Source organism: Ricinus communis, chromosome 6 (assembly GCF_019578655.1).
Source record: "Ricinus communis isolate WT05 ecotype wild-type chromosome 6, ASM1957865v1, whole genome shotgun sequence".
NCBI classification, from domain to species: Eukaryota; Viridiplantae; Streptophyta; class Magnoliopsida; order Malpighiales; family Euphorbiaceae; genus Ricinus; species Ricinus communis.
Genome location: NC_063261.1, coordinates 23,753,089 through 23,767,598, shown reverse-complemented (window position 1 = coordinate 23,767,598; position 14,510 = coordinate 23,753,089). Strand labels below are relative to the sequence as shown.

General features: G+C 36.0%; 2 protein-coding genes across 6 annotated transcripts; one reads left to right on the top strand and one right to left on the bottom strand.

The window, feature by feature from the left end:
* Positions 1-353: 353 nt before the first annotated feature.
* On the bottom strand, positions 354-2,755 carry LOC8265970 (THO complex subunit 4A). 3 transcript variants are annotated; one of them, XM_002528400.4, is made up of 5 exons: positions 2,494-2,755; positions 2,254-2,367; positions 1,760-1,828; positions 1,518-1,677; positions 354-930 (listed from the first exon to the last, which is right to left on the bottom strand). In XM_002528400.4, the coding sequence occupies exons 1-4, from the start codon at positions 2,623-2,625 to the stop codon at positions 1,543-1,545; spliced, it is 450 nt and encodes a 149-aa protein (XP_002528446.1). In that variant the 5' UTR covers positions 2,626-2,755; the 3' UTR covers positions 354-930; positions 1,518-1,542. The 3 variants fall into 3 exon arrangements, with proteins under 3 accessions (XP_002528446.1, XP_015580410.1, XP_048232033.1); XM_015724924.3 differs by having other exon boundaries at positions 354-886; positions 2,494-2,751; XM_048376076.1 differs by lacking the exon at positions 1,760-1,828 and having other exon boundaries at positions 354-886.
* Positions 2,756-3,417: 662 nt separating this feature from the next.
* LOC8265969 lies at positions 3,418-14,368 on the top strand. Of its 3 annotated transcripts, none has more exons than XM_015724929.3 (11): positions 3,418-3,844; positions 4,097-4,154; positions 5,106-6,077; positions 6,159-6,256; positions 6,997-7,161; positions 7,279-8,248; positions 8,990-9,475; positions 9,562-9,884; positions 11,439-11,537; positions 11,621-11,746; positions 12,213-14,368. In XM_015724929.3, the coding sequence occupies exons 1-11, from the start codon at positions 3,692-3,694 to the stop codon at positions 13,974-13,976; spliced, it is 5,214 nt and encodes a 1,737-aa protein (XP_015580415.2). In that variant the 5' UTR covers positions 3,418-3,691; the 3' UTR covers positions 13,977-14,368. The 3 variants fall into 3 exon arrangements, with proteins under 3 accessions (XP_015580415.2, XP_048232016.1, XP_048232015.1); XM_048376059.1 differs by having other exon boundaries at positions 5,085-6,077; positions 6,997-7,152; XM_048376058.1 differs by having other exon boundaries at positions 5,085-6,077.
* The last annotated feature ends 142 nt before the right edge of the window (positions 14,369-14,510 follow it).

Genomic DNA, 14,510 nt, shown 5'->3' with positions numbered 1-14,510 from the left:
TTTGCTGGGTTACCTTTCCCATTGATTTGTTAGGGTAGGGTGCTTTAATTTCATACAAATTCCGGAGTTGTTGGATAGCATATGGAGCTCTTATTCATGCAACTATTTATTTGCCATTTCACATGATATGAAGGTTAGACATACCACTTGTTCGTTTCAACATGTAGACTAGAATGTACGCCTATCGAATTACCACCTCTTCAGATAATACATGGTCAATGGTGGGAATGAAGCTTCTATAGTGCCAATTTTGCATCTCATTTGGGATTGCGAGGCTTCTCTTTTCATTAAAGAAATGTCTCTCTGCACGACATTTGAAATGATTGCATATAATCCACCCAATAAAAATGAGGTCAGCCAAATGAATCATGTCATTTGCAGTTAGCTGCGATTACCACTACATTATGCAATAAGTATGACAAATGCAGTTGGTAACAAGATGGTACTCATCGGAATTTTCAGGATAAACTCTCACCAGAAAGTTTGATTCTTACTGAAGCATATATGACACTATATGATCTCCATTCAAACCAAAGTACCTATTCAAACCAAAAGATTTACTAATCCCGGGGAGTAAACTACTCTCAGATGGCCATGCCCAGCTTGCGTTCTTCCACCATCCTGTTCAGTGATGTAAGTGCTCTAACCCCAAAGTTAAAAGAGCCTATGAAGAAATGGTTAATGCAAAAAAATGTTCATGATAACTTTTTCAAACTGATCGCTTCAAGGTGGTATCTTTCGATATCAGCATCAAGCTCTTCAGCAGTTGGCTTCTCACTGTGGCGTGCCCCTTGCCCCCGAGTCTTTGTAAATTCTCGACCACTCTTACCACTATGTCCTGGACCTCTAGCACCAAAACTTTATTGACCGCTATGATGGGACAAATCTGAAACATGCATATTGAGGATAGGAGCATAATACTTTAAGACACTGTAAGAGATGCAGAAGCAAATGATTAAAAGAAAGGGGAAAATGAATTCTCTTTTTGGATATAGCAAGCACTAATGTAAAGAAATGATGTATCTTTTGAACTCTTCTGCTTTATCAGTATGAATCAGTTCCATTTATCAATTGGAGATACATTGCACTATACTACCGTCCTTATGAATTGGAGTCATTGCATATGTTCATATTTAACAACAGCACATGCTAATGCACTCATGTAATGTTAATTCCATTAATTTAATTTAAAAAGCAGACACGAAATTCCAAAAGCAATGAATCAAAAGTTAAAACTTAAAGCAAAGTATCCGGTAAGCACGGGTCGAAGTTATTTGTCATCTCAGATAGTAAGATGAGCCAGCCAGTCAAACTTGGTTAAAGCTCTTAATGAATAAATAATGGAGAACACCACATATTCAAAATGTTAAGATGCTCATGTAATCAAAGAAGTCATCCTTTTGAAATTGGTGATTCAAGGTGATCTACTGCAAATATCAAGTAGTCAATGGCTCCAAATACGCTATCATGTGATTGAACAAATGCAAAAACAACAAGAACAGCAAACACTGGTATACCTTTTCAGGACATCATTGGGTCTTCCTATGTTGTTGAAGTAAAAGAATCAGCTCCTACAAGTTCAATTATCATTGGCTTCCCATCAAGTGGAAGGTTGTTGTATTTCTTCATAGCAGCTAGAGCATCTATTTGACGAGCAAAGACAACCTCAGCTGTTCCCTAAAAGAGAGAATTTATCTAAGCCATGGATATACATGCATTTTCAATGAGGGAAAGGTAGAACACAAATACGAGTAGACACCTTCGATCTTCCACTTTTATCATAATGAACTGATTGACTTCTCAGTTCTCCAACATCAGAGAAAAGCAACTGCAGAGAGCCTAACATACATTAATGACACACACACGAGTATTTGAATCTTCATCTTGCATGATTCATTCAAAGTAGGCCAGTGTAAAACAGGACAAAAGTGCTAGCTGTTCAAAATTGAGAATGTGCAGATCATTAATAAGTATAATGTTAAAAAAAAAGAAACTAAATTAAAAAGGTCACATATGAAGCAGTGAGCCTTATGAAACAATGAAAACCCATATGATATTGACCTCTATTATAAACTTACAAACCATGCCTATCCCATGAAACCATACATTACTGCTCAGCAAGCAAATATCTACCAATCCTGAGAGCATATACGACATAATGCAGTGTTTTAAAGCTATCACTTAGATTAACTGATAAAAAGAATACATTGACCCATTATCAAGAAATTAAAGAAGAAAAAAAAGGAGAAGTACCTTGATGTCTTTACTAGAAACATCATAATCCAAGTTGGATATATACAGCTTAGCTTCTGATTCCCCATTGCACCTGCCACTTTTCACCATTGTCAGCTCTCTCTCTTGCATTGCCTACAACACATCCAAAATAACTTATACATACATAAAAACCCCTTCACATCAAATTCAAAACACATTGTATTTCTTTCCATAAACAACAAAAGAAATATGGGTTTGCAAGTGAGCAAGCTGGCTTACGGTTAGCATTATGTGAGGGCATGGTCTGACCGGTTCACGATTAACAAACCAGCGAGTGGGGCCATGAGCCGGGCCTGAACCGGCGGCTCTGGGAGTGCCTGTGTAGGTATGTTCTGTGCCATCGAGAGACATTTGCAGGGAGCTGTGTTTTCTTTTAGTTGTTTTTGGATTTTAGGGACTGTAATTTGTGAAATGGAAATGCAGAATAAGTTAATGACATTATGTACCCAATTTTGCTCACTGTTTCAGCTCTATCCCACTTCTTAAAAGAAAGCAAATAAAAACTCCTCTCCAGTTAATATCATATTATATAATTTCTTTTAATCCATAAAAATTTAAATTTATTAGTTATATATATATATATATATATATATATATATATATATATATATATAACTAATAATAAATTTAATATATATGTCAAAACTACTAGTTATTATTTGATTAATAAAAATAAATACATATGTAAAAGTCTGATAAATAACATAATAATAAAATTTAGACAAATTAATCTTTTAAACTTTTTAAATAAAATCTATTATTTAACATGTAATTATATTATAACTTAATACTAAAATTATAATAAATATACAAATTACACATTATCATTATATTTATAGTATTTGAATTTATACATTATCATTACAAGTAAAACATATAAATTTTCTAAAAATAATTATATGTCCATTAATTTCATTTTATTTCATCAAATATGTATATCAATTAACTTTATATGAATTTAGTTATTAAAAAACTATTATTTTATTCAAATCACACCGCACTTTAAGGTTTAATTATTATTTTTGAAAGAAAAAATATTAATAAAAAAACAACAATAATAGTGTTTAATAATAATTATAAAAAGTTGCCTAATAATTATAAAAAGGAAAAAAACAAGGACAAAATGCGTAATATAATGACAGAAAAAAGGACAGTAAAGGTATTTTGTCCGATGTTAGAGAGAAGACTCGTTGTTGTAGCAGTAGCAGTAGAGTCGCCTCCCCGGTACACTTCTGACGTTCATTGATATCCTCACACTCACAAAGTCTTCTTGCCATTTTTAAGCGTGTGTCAACCGTCAACCAAAACGCCGAAGCTTGAAATAGAAGAAGAAGAAGAAGAAGAAGAAGAAGAAGAGAGAGAGAGAGAGAGGATTCAACTTCTATTTCTAGAGAGAGAAACAAACAAACACGAATAAATGGATAACAATAATAATATTAACGATGATGAGCTCAAAATCAAAACCAATTCTAAAGCCTTAAATTCTCAAAACCCTAGTAATAATAATCCACCTCTTCCCGGAACCACCAGAGAAGAAGGCGAGCTCTCTTCTTCCGAAGACGACGACGACGTATTACCTCTTTCTTTCCTCGCTCTAATCTCTGCAATTTATTTTATTTTTTTGATTTTTTTTTTTTAATTTTATTTGCTTGAGGTATGTGTGGTTGCCGAGAACACAGTAGAAAAAGAAAAAGAATTGAATACAGTAGTAGTTAATGGCTTTATTTCTATACCAATTACTTGCTTTACTCTCTATTTAATTTTCCTTTCTTCTAATAGATTGTGTTTTAATTTTCTGTCTCACGTTTCCTCTGCTACACAGTCGATTGCACCTATAGGGCCTACTCCTGTTCCTCCATTCAACAAAGCCGTCCAGCTCAGTAAGTTTAAATCTTTTTTTTTTTTTCTTTTTCTGATGACCATTTTAACATTCGTTTTTTACTCTGTTCAAGGATCCTTATCTCTGGGTGTCTGCCTTCTAATGATTCATGTGTTCTTGCTTCTGCCGTTTCGCCATGCCTTTCTCTTCTTTTTTTTTTTTTTTTTTTTTTTTTTGGAGATTCTACTGCTATGCATATTCAACAACTAAACATGCTATGGAAGATTTATTTTCGCCTTGTGGCTTGGTCAAGCTGATTTACAAATTATATTTTTTACTCATCCGTTTGCAATGGATTGCCAATTATATTCATGTTCTCTTACACACTTGAACTTGTACCCCTCTTCTCTAGAAAATAGGTGTGTTAACCATTTGAGTTATACCTCCGCCACCACTTGTGCCTTATACAATCTTTTACATCTCCACTTCCTCGATATTTTTTTGAAGTACTTTTTTTCTCGAACTGGAAATGTTTTAGATGCTATCACCTCACCAATTCATGACCCAAGATTCCAAATTTCAAGTCTATTATGGGAAAAATATTGAAGATGGGACTCATTGCTTTATTTATTGTTGAATTATTTCATTTGTAAATTTCTAATGAATCCTCCTCATTCCCCTGGCATTGCAATATAATATCTCTGTCAAGTACAAACTCTCTTATTATGAGCTACCAATCAACAATTTTGCTTCGTTTTTTATTCTCATGATTGATTGCGTAGGTTTACTTCATAGTGACTTGATGCATCTGAGAGACTAGGACCACTATAATATTGGTTATATGTCTGTCATTTTTCAATTGAGTTACATGTGAAGTGCCTTGAGGCTGAGACTTTTTTTGCTAAAATTATTATGCACTTTGAAGTTGAAGTGATCTATTTGATTTCATGGAAAGTGATTTGATGTTCTGATATTGCAAATGTCTTCTGAGGGCATCACATCTCATTCGCAGGTAAGGCTACTTTTTCCAAGAATCCTGCAAAGTCTGTTGATGTTCAGTCCCGTCCCTCTCTGCAACCAAATAATGACAAGAGCTTTGAGAAGAATCGAGTGCCTCTTAAATCTGCTAATTCTGGATGGCATGCGCCTCCAGGGCCAAATTCTAACCTAGTAATAAGCTTCTCAGATGATGACACAGGAAGTGAATCAGAAGATTACAAATCTGGGAAAGCTTTAGAATACAAACAGAAGACTGCTGGAGTGGACAGTAATCAGAGACCACCTTCTTCTCTTTTAGCAGCAAAATCAAACAAATTACAATTGACTGCCAGAAATGTAAACAAAGTGATGCCCAAGAAGTCTCTTAGTCGCACATTTAACTCAGCAACAACAAAGATTAATGGAGGAGCACATTCGAGGGGTGCTGGGTCCTCATCAGTTGATCAAATATCTCGAGTTAGAAATTTTAATACCACCAATAGAAACTTGTCTAACCAAGAGTATGGTTCTGATCAAGGTCTGGGTATGAACAACGCTAAACTTCAGGACTTGAGGCTGCAGATTGCACTTCGAGAAAGAGTACTGAAGCTTAAGGCTGCCCATCAGAATAAGGAATCTGCTTCGGTTTCAGGAAGGGATTACAGTTTTGTGAACTTAGCTGCTCATGCAACCAGGACATCTAATGCAACCTCTGTAAGAGCTCGAGAATTAGAAGCAAAAGAGCAGGATAACAAACGTTTAAAAATCATGGGTTCTACCCAGCTAGCATCTGATAGGCAACAAGAGATACATGCTGTAAAATCAACTATTCCATTGAAAGAGCAAGCATTGAGAAGCAATAGTTTGCTGGATAGAGTTATGGTTCATCGTGGCCTAAAAGGAAGTCCCACAAGAAGGACAGAGTCAAGTATTGTTAAATCGAAAGAGCAAGTTGATAAGCGAGTGGATACTTCATCAGAGAGTTTACCTAGTGGATTAAAAGAAGGTCGATATGCTTTTCTGTTTTCCTAAATCCTTCCAATTGTGTTAATCTTCATATGCTGTAACAGATATGATTGTTTTGCAGGGGTAAATGTCAATATTAATCGCATTCAGACTGACAGGTGCAATATGCAGGTGGAACCTTTAACAAATATCAAATCAAGTGTGTTGCTGAAGTATACAGTAAGTCAGAAACTTAGAATTCTTCGCATCACAACTAAAATGTCACTCTTTGTTACTCTCTAAATTTTCATGTTAAGCTATACTTTCTTTGATTTCTATCTTTTCAGTAACCTTTGAGTAACCCTGCTTCATATTGATGTCTTTTAAAGATTTCATATTTAGAATCTTTTGTTTATGGCATTCACTTTCTTAAGCATAGACCTTAGTGAAGAAGAAAGATAGACCTAGCACACGTGTGGTGTAGTGGTGAAAAAGGACTTGAGCTTTACAGATTTTTTTAGATGTAACTTTGACTGAGGGGAATGAATGAAAAGGATTCGTTGAGCCAGCTTTAGCTATGTTAGGATTAAAGCTTAGTGGGATGAGTTTAGGAGTGTTATTTTGTATAGACTGATTAGATTTTTCCAGGTCATATTTAATTACTTGTTATGTTATAGTTTTTTTTCCTTATAATTGTTGCTGCAATTTGTTTGTTGAGCTTCTGTACTTGCTACGGCAATTGGCTTGACTAAATGTCCAGCTTTTGAAGCATTTGCCTTTAGTACTGTTATGTACATTCATTGCATGCATGCTAACTGACATCATTGTTTTTTACGTTGTATGAAGTCTGATTATATAGTGTAAGAAGTTTTGGTTATAGCCAGTTAAAGAAAAAACCTTAGGTTTTAGAATTTTTTTATTTCATACCTATCCATACTTTGTATGTTTTTTGCCCATTAATGTTTCTATAAACTTTACAGAACAGTGTCGAGTTGAATCAACCAGTTAAGAGTGGTGGACACCAGCCCCCAGGTTCTTTTTCAAAGACAACAAGTGGTGAACAGCATTTAATGAGCGGTGGTGAGGATCATGAACACATATTGAATGATAGGAGAGTTGGTGAAGCATTGAACAAGGTTTGTCAGGTGTGTCCTGGCTCAAATCTGGTCTTTGATATGTGTGTGCGTTAACATTTTTAGACTACTCCCTGTCTATCTCATTCTATTTTTTTTTCTTTTGTTATAATTTATTGTTGAGTTCAGGCATCTTTGGACAATGGAAACCCGTGGAATTATTTTGGTGCTCTAAATGTCTCAGCACATAATAATGTAGATATGAATTCGTTAGTTGAAATGGAGGAATCATTGGACAAGGAGCTTGAGGAAGCACAAGAGCAGAGGCACATATGCGAAATTGAAGAAAGAAATGCGCTTAAAGCTTATCGAAAAGCCCAGAGAGCTTTGGTTGAGGCTAATTCTAGATGTGCTGAACTCTATCACAAAAGGGAACTGTACTCTGCTCATTTTCGATCTTTAGTTTTGAATGACTCCACTTTGTTATGGTCCACGAGAAACCGTGAACATGTTGGGATTGCCCTGAACCATACGGACAATGGATCTAGAAATTTGGAACTAATGCCACCTTCAAGCCATCCGGAGAGGCCTGATTATGATGGTCGGAATCAACCAGGGTTTGATTCAAACATCCAGTGTGCCAGTGGAGCTCCACTGAGAACACCTTATATGCATGCTAATGGGCAAAATTTGGGGTCTGAACCATGTAGTGAACCAGATGCAAGCACGTCTGAGCCATTGCATCTGAACCGCAAAACTGCGTTAAACATAGGAAGTTCTCCTTCAAATGATCCTAATTTTTCAGCAGATGATGATGAGGAGACATCTCCATTAGACCATGAAACTGTGCAACCCAATTACAAAATTCAGCAAAGAGAAGAAAGTTCTGTGGGAAGGCAAAAAGACAGCATCAATCAGTTAAACAAAATATCCTCCGATGATTGTTCCCCAGATTCTTTGACTCTTGAGGCAACATTAAGGTCTGAACTATTTGCTCGGCTAGGAAGGAGGAATTTGTCAAAGAATAGTAGTTCGCTTAACCTAGATCCTGCAGATGAGCTGGGGACTGAAAATGACAATGGTAGTGAAAGAACTCAGACAAGCAATGGCAGTTTTTTGGTATCAGAAGAAGAAAGAAATCAGGAATTTGATCTTGGAGGTAATTTCCTTTGAAACATAAGGTGATTGAGGCAGTCTTTTGGTCTATGTAAAAGTGTTCAGATTTTTCTTATCATGTTGAATTTTGAGCTTGTTAATTGTTTCAGTAAATAAAATTAACTCAAATGCAACTGCATGGCCATTTTAGCTCTAGTTGCCAAAACTAGTAGATATTTCATTGCTCCTATTCATGCTTGCTTGCTTGCACACTTGTATAGACAAACAGATAATATGTTTTGTGTGCAAGTTGGTGCTTAGAAGCTGGTGACTTGATTGTGCTGTTTGGCATGTGCACTGCTGCTCATTTTTATTGATGTATGCTGTCAAATTTTTAAAATATAGTTCTGTTCTGTTCTGATAACCTTTCCAATACACTTTGTGTTGTGACTTGTGGTTTAAAAAAAAAATTCTGTACTTTTTTGAAGACAGCAACGAGCGCATGACTTCTTATGCTCTTTTAACTTGTTTTTCCAAAACTACCCCAATTCATTGGGAGGAAGTAGTTCTTAAAAAGTTATAATTAAGGGCAGTGAGAAAACAGAAGAAGTTTACAATTGACATTTTGATTGCAGACATGCAATTTTGGCGAAACAGAAAAAGAACCAAGACACTGTAGTTAACCGAGACTTCTATTTAAAGAGCTCTGAAAATATATTACTATATGTGATCATTTTCATAATTGACATTCTTTTCCTTCATATTGTTTTGGAAACCTTTTATTTACTTCCATTCTTCTATTTAGGTAATGATCAGCATGAGAGAAATATTTCTGGAGTTCCTGTCAATATCCAGAACCAGAGAAAGAATGATGATGAATATTTTAGTATATGTCATCTGTCAGCAACTATCATATATTCACCTAATTTGGTTTTGAGGAGCGCATTTGGTCATATGAAAGACACGTTTGCACTCACTTCAACAGGATTCCAAAGTCAAAAAAGTGAACGAGATGACACTTGTGATTGTAACGATGAAGCTGGTTCTATCAACACTGAGGAAATTGACCATGGCATTACCATAGCAAACCCTATGGAGGAGAGTGCTAAGGATGTATGTGGTAATGATTTTGGCTCTTTTACCTGCAATTTTATAGTTGATCCCTTTTGGCCACTCTGCATGTATGAACTCCGAGGAAAATGCAACAACGATCAATGTCCTTGGCAACATGTTAGAGACTTCTCCAATGGGAATGTAGGGAAACATCAGCATGATACTTCTGATAGTTCTGGTATGAAAAATGAGATTTTAGTTTGATATTTTAAATGCTAGATGATTGTGCTTCATTGCTTACTATTAGTACTAGTGCTTGTGCAGACTGTCAGGTTGGATTAACATTACATCAAAAGAAGTGCAACGGTGGAACACTTCCAAATTCTCAGTGTGTTTTGACTGCACCGACTTATATAGTTGGCTTAGATATTTTGAAATCTGATTCACATTCATTTGACTCTGTTGTCACATGGGGAAATGGACAATGCTGGCAGAAATGCTTCAGTATCTGCATAGCTTTATCAAATTTACTGCAAAAAGATTTGCCTGCTGATGAGCCCTTTTTGCACGGCAGTGATGGTCGTATAGAGGTTCAGAAGAATTGGGACAAGCAGTTATCATACTTCCAGAGTAGAAACAGCATAGTGGTTTGTTTATGCTTATTTCCTTTATTATGAGCATCTTTTCCAGTTTGATCGTCTTTTTTTGGTGCATTGTTATGTTTAAGAAGTAATTTATCAGTTTTTGTAGTTCGCAGTAGCTAATCACATGCCTTGAACGGGACTGCTTCTTTTCCCTATGCTTTTTATTCTCACAGAAGCCTGTGCCATATTTTTCCACTTTTCTGAGTGTTTAAATTTTCTCATGCAATCGAGTTATGAGAAAATTTACTTGATGCCAGAGACTTCCTCTGAAACTTCTTCTGGTTGTTTCTAAGAGTACATCTTGCATGTGATTGGCTTAGAGTATGACAAACATTTTTTCTTTAACTCTTCACCTTATTCTAATAGTCTTGGGTAGACTTGGTTATGGTTTGTGAAATTAGAGCTCTAGCTATGTCCAATTAGGCTATGATGTCATTCCTCTGTAGTTGTATCTCAAATCTTGCCCCTCCTGAACTTTCTTTCTTTCTGCATTAGTCCAGAGTGTGAACATGTCTAAAGCTCTGGAAATAAAAAAAATTCTTCAGGGTGGGTGATACAAGAGGAGGTTCAAATTCTTATTTTTTGTGGAAATAGTGTATAAATGATTGAAAGGTATGTGGTAAAATAATATATTTCATTTCATGAGGAGCTTTTGCATAGTAGAAATTTTGCAATTTTGTATATTGACAGTGGTTTTGATTATGGCTTATGAGGAAGGTCTGAACGGTTGAGTGATTTAAATGGTGTGAGGCCTTGTTGAGAGGATGTATGGGTTATAAGATGTGGTGGCTATGGAAAAAATAGGAGATTTGAGTAGGGAATTTATATGTGAAATGCTTTGCAGGGAGAGGAATGGCATGTCATTAACGGTTTCCCTCAAAAACTATTTGGAGAGAAAAACTACCTTAAAAGCTATCAATTTTTCATATGGAGAAGCCAATTGGGAGAGAACTATAGGGGCAGACAATTTGGTGAAGATTGGTGAATGCTTTCTTTATGAGAAGTTAAAGTATCGCCAGCTCCTTTAACTTCCATTCTGGGTGGTCAGAACTGAGAAGTATTTGGTGTTTTTTACATGTGAGTGGAGCTTAGTGCTTGAGTTCTTATTGTACTATTAGAAATGAGAATGTTTGGGATCCAGTGTGCTTTTAGCTATGTTTTGGATGGCATGGAGAGAATCGAATACGAGCCATTTCTGAAAATGTAGGTTCTCCTTTATAAAACTGTATGAGAAGTGGATGTATATAGATAGTGAGAAACTTCTTTTGAGACAGTTTCTTGCTGTGTATATGTTTCTAGCATTCATCGGTAGCACCCCTTTGATGCCTGCATTGATAAATTCTTTTCCTGTTCATATATCTGTTTTTAATTTCCTGTCAAGCTATTTCTTGTTGTTGCCATCACACATTTGTTTTTAGCTTCACGTAGATTATACTTGTTTGCTTGGCTTTTTTTATCTATGAAGTTTTCATTCTACTTCTTGTGATGTGTTATTGACCTTCTCCTGTTGCTTCGTGCAATCTCATTTTATTTTTACTTTTTGCTTGATGTACTTAGAATCATCTGAATCAAATGTTACCTTCTAATTTGCAATCTGTGGAAGTGGCCTTTCTTATGCTCAATCAGGAAGTAAACAAACTAGAGGGTATGAAAAAGGTGAGCTTTGTAGCTTTGATTTTAATCCATGTCATGATTGTCCAGAAAACAAATTATTCTCCCATTTCTTTTTCTTGTTGCAGGCTCTCTCTGTACTTTCACGAGCTATTGAGGCTGATCCCAAATCTGAAATTCTGTGGATAACATATCTCTTTATTTATTATGGCAATGTGAAATCAGTTGCGAAGGATGACATGTTCTCCTATGCGGTACGTTATTGAGAGTAAGGGAGTTGACTTCCTTATAGAAGTACTCTTTTTTCTTAGATTCGTTGATGCTCTCTTAATTTACTATCACAAATAAGCTGCCAAACAACAGTAGTAATTAAAACAGGAATGTGGACATCTTTGTTTGGGTAAAGTTATAGGGGATAGCATATGTCAGTTTAATAGTCTAACTTTCTAAGATTTGATACTCTCCAAATTCAACTAATAGTTTGCACTACATGATCATAAAACTTCATTGCAGCTGAGATTTTCCTCTACCATATATCAATTGTTGAAGCAGAATGTCTTTATGAGATGTGCCAGTAATTTTGCCTTTGTGTTCGTCCTCACTGTTTCAGTTTTAAGTTCTGTTATCTTGCATTTTCTGAATCTTTGTTTTTTCTTCTGTTGAATGGAATACAAATGCAAATTTTTGTATGGAAATTCTTTTCCTCTTCTTTCTTTTCAGGTCAAACACAATGACAGGTCTTATGGAGTTTGGCTTATGTATATCAACAGTCGTACACGTCTTGATGATCGGTTAGTTGCATATGAGTCTGCCCTCACAGCACTTTGCCACCAGTTATCAGCTTATGAAAAGGATGAGATGTATGCTAGTGCATGCATCTTAGACATGTTTTTGCAGATGATGGACTTTTTGTGTATGTCTGGGAATGTCGAGAAGGCCATTCAGAAAATATGTGGACTCTTTTCTGTGGCAACTAATTCAGATCAGTGTCATTGTTTGCTGCTCTCTGATATCCTTGCAAGCTTAACAATCTCTGACAAGTGTATGTTCTGGGTTTGTTGTGTGTACTTAGTTATGTACAGGAAATTGCCAGAGGCTGTTGTACACAAATTTGAATGTGACAAAGAACTCCTTGCCATTGAATGGCCTTGTGTTCATTTATTAGATGAAGATAAGCAGATGGCTACTAAACTCGTAGAGATGGCAATGAATTTTGTGAAATTGTATGTGAATAGTGAATCAGTCGTAAACGAGGCCAGTCTGAGATCACTGCAATATTTTGGTCTTTGCCATACTAGATGTGTGGCAGCACTTCATGGTTTAGAGTGCTGTAGGAGTCTGTTGGATGAATATATGAAGTTGTACCCAGCCTGCTTAGAATATGTACTTGTATCTGTGAGGGTTCAAATGACTGATTCTGAGGGGTTTGAGGAAGCCCTTAGGAACTGGCCAAAGGAAGCCCCAGGAATCCATTGCATCTGGAATCAATATATTGAATATGCCCTCCAAAAGGGAGGTCCTGATTTTGCAAAAAGAGTAATTGTTCGTTGGTTCAACTCATTTTCAGTAGTTCAATATTCTCAAAAAGAAAAGTTGGATGCTATAGGTACCAGTAGCTCACATGCATCCTTGGAATTGGCTTCAGCAGAAAATACAGACTTCTTGACATCCAGTTCTAACCACTTGGATCTGATGTTTGGGTATCTTAATCTCTCTATTGCTAAATTGTTGCATAATGATCAGATTGAGGCTCGTAATGCCATTGACAAAGCATTCAAGGCTGCTGCTCCACCATTCTTTGAGCATTGCTTGAGAGAACATGCCATGTTTTTGCTTATGAATGATTCACAATTAAACGAAGATGCTTCTATCAGTAAATGCCTGAATGTATTGAATGGTTATTTGGATGATGCCCGGGCTTTCCCTGTTTCTGAGCCATTATCTAGAAGATTCATTAACAAAATAGAGAAGCCAAGAGTGAAGCAGTTAATTGGTAATATGCTTAGTCCAGTTTCATTTAATTTTTTTTTAGTGAACTTGGTTCTTGAAGTGTGGTATGGACCTTCTCTTCTACCCCAGAATTTTAGACAGCCAAAGGAACTGGTTGATTTTGTTGAAGCCATCTTGGAGATAGTTCCATCTAACTACCAACTAGCTTTTTCTGCTTGTAAGCTGTTGAGCAAAGGCGAGAACTTTATTGATGTTCCTTCTGGCAGTATGTTGTACTGGGCAAGCATAACCTTGGTCAACTCAATATTTCATGCTATCCCAATAGCTCCAGAGTATGTATGGGTTGATGCTGCTGGTTTTTTAGATGATATTGCAGGTATTGAGTTAATCTGTGAGAGATTTTACAGGAAAGCTTTATCTGTCTATCCATTTTCCATCAAACTGTGGAATTGCTATTATAACCTGTCTAAGACTAGAGGACATGCGACCTCTGTTTTAGAAGCGGCAAGAGAGAAGGGCATTGAACTTGGTTGAAATTTTGTTAAAGAAGTGCAAGTCGGATAGGATCAGCTTTGAGTAAAATTTATCAGTGGCCGGTTTCAGTAGTCGATAAAAGGCAGAGGCTGATCTGTATAGATGATGCATTGGATCTGTTAGTTGAACACATTTTCCTTTATAAGATGTGAAACTAGGATAACTGAAATGCACAGGATAGGAACATGATGAACAGGTTTTAATTATAGGTGTGAAGATTGTTTTTCCCTCCTTTTGCTCAGCCTCGTCATAAATTGTTCTTCTTTCCCAGTATACCACAGTTTGATGATGGCTTTTACCACACTTTTGTCTTTTGCTTAACTGTAATTACCGAGATTTTGTATTGAATACAAATTGATATATAGTTGAAACGAATACATACTTTTCTGTGAGATTTTTTGAGTCTTTGAGAACCTATTGCGTAGAGCTTATCATAGAGACAATAGACTTTTATCCACTAGGAGAGGGAATTCTTTTCCATACATACAATCATCTGGAGCTTTCCCTTAAACAATAATTATAATAATAATAAGA

What these genes read in the sequence shown, in the direction of transcription:
- LOC8265969 (XM_048376058.1), top strand. Translation starts at nt 3,692, where the DNA reads ATGGATAACAATAATAATATTAACGATGATGAGCTCAAAATCAAAACC. An exon ending in CTTCCGAAGACGACGACGAC is followed by an intron (nt 3,845 to 4,096) that starts GTATTACCTCTT and finishes TCTGCTACACAG; the next exon opens with TCGATTGCACCTATAGGGCC. An exon ending in GTGTGTTGCTGAAGTATACA is followed by an intron (nt 6,257 to 6,996) that starts GTAAGTCAGAAA and finishes TAAACTTTACAG; the next exon opens with AACAGTGTCGAGTTGAATCA.
- LOC8265970 (XM_002528400.4), bottom strand. Translation starts at nt 2,625, where the DNA reads ATGTCTCTCGATGGCACAGAACATACCTACACAGGCACTCCCAGAGCC. An exon ending in GCCCTCACATAATGCTAACC is followed by an intron (nt 2,368 to 2,493) that starts GTAAGCCAGCTT and finishes GATGTGTTGTAG; the next exon opens with GCAATGCAAGAGAGAGAGCT. An exon ending in TTTCTAGTAAAGACATCAAG is followed by an intron (nt 1,829 to 2,253) that starts GTACTTCTCCTT and finishes GGCTCTCTGCAG; the next exon opens with TTGCTTTTCTCTGATGTTGG.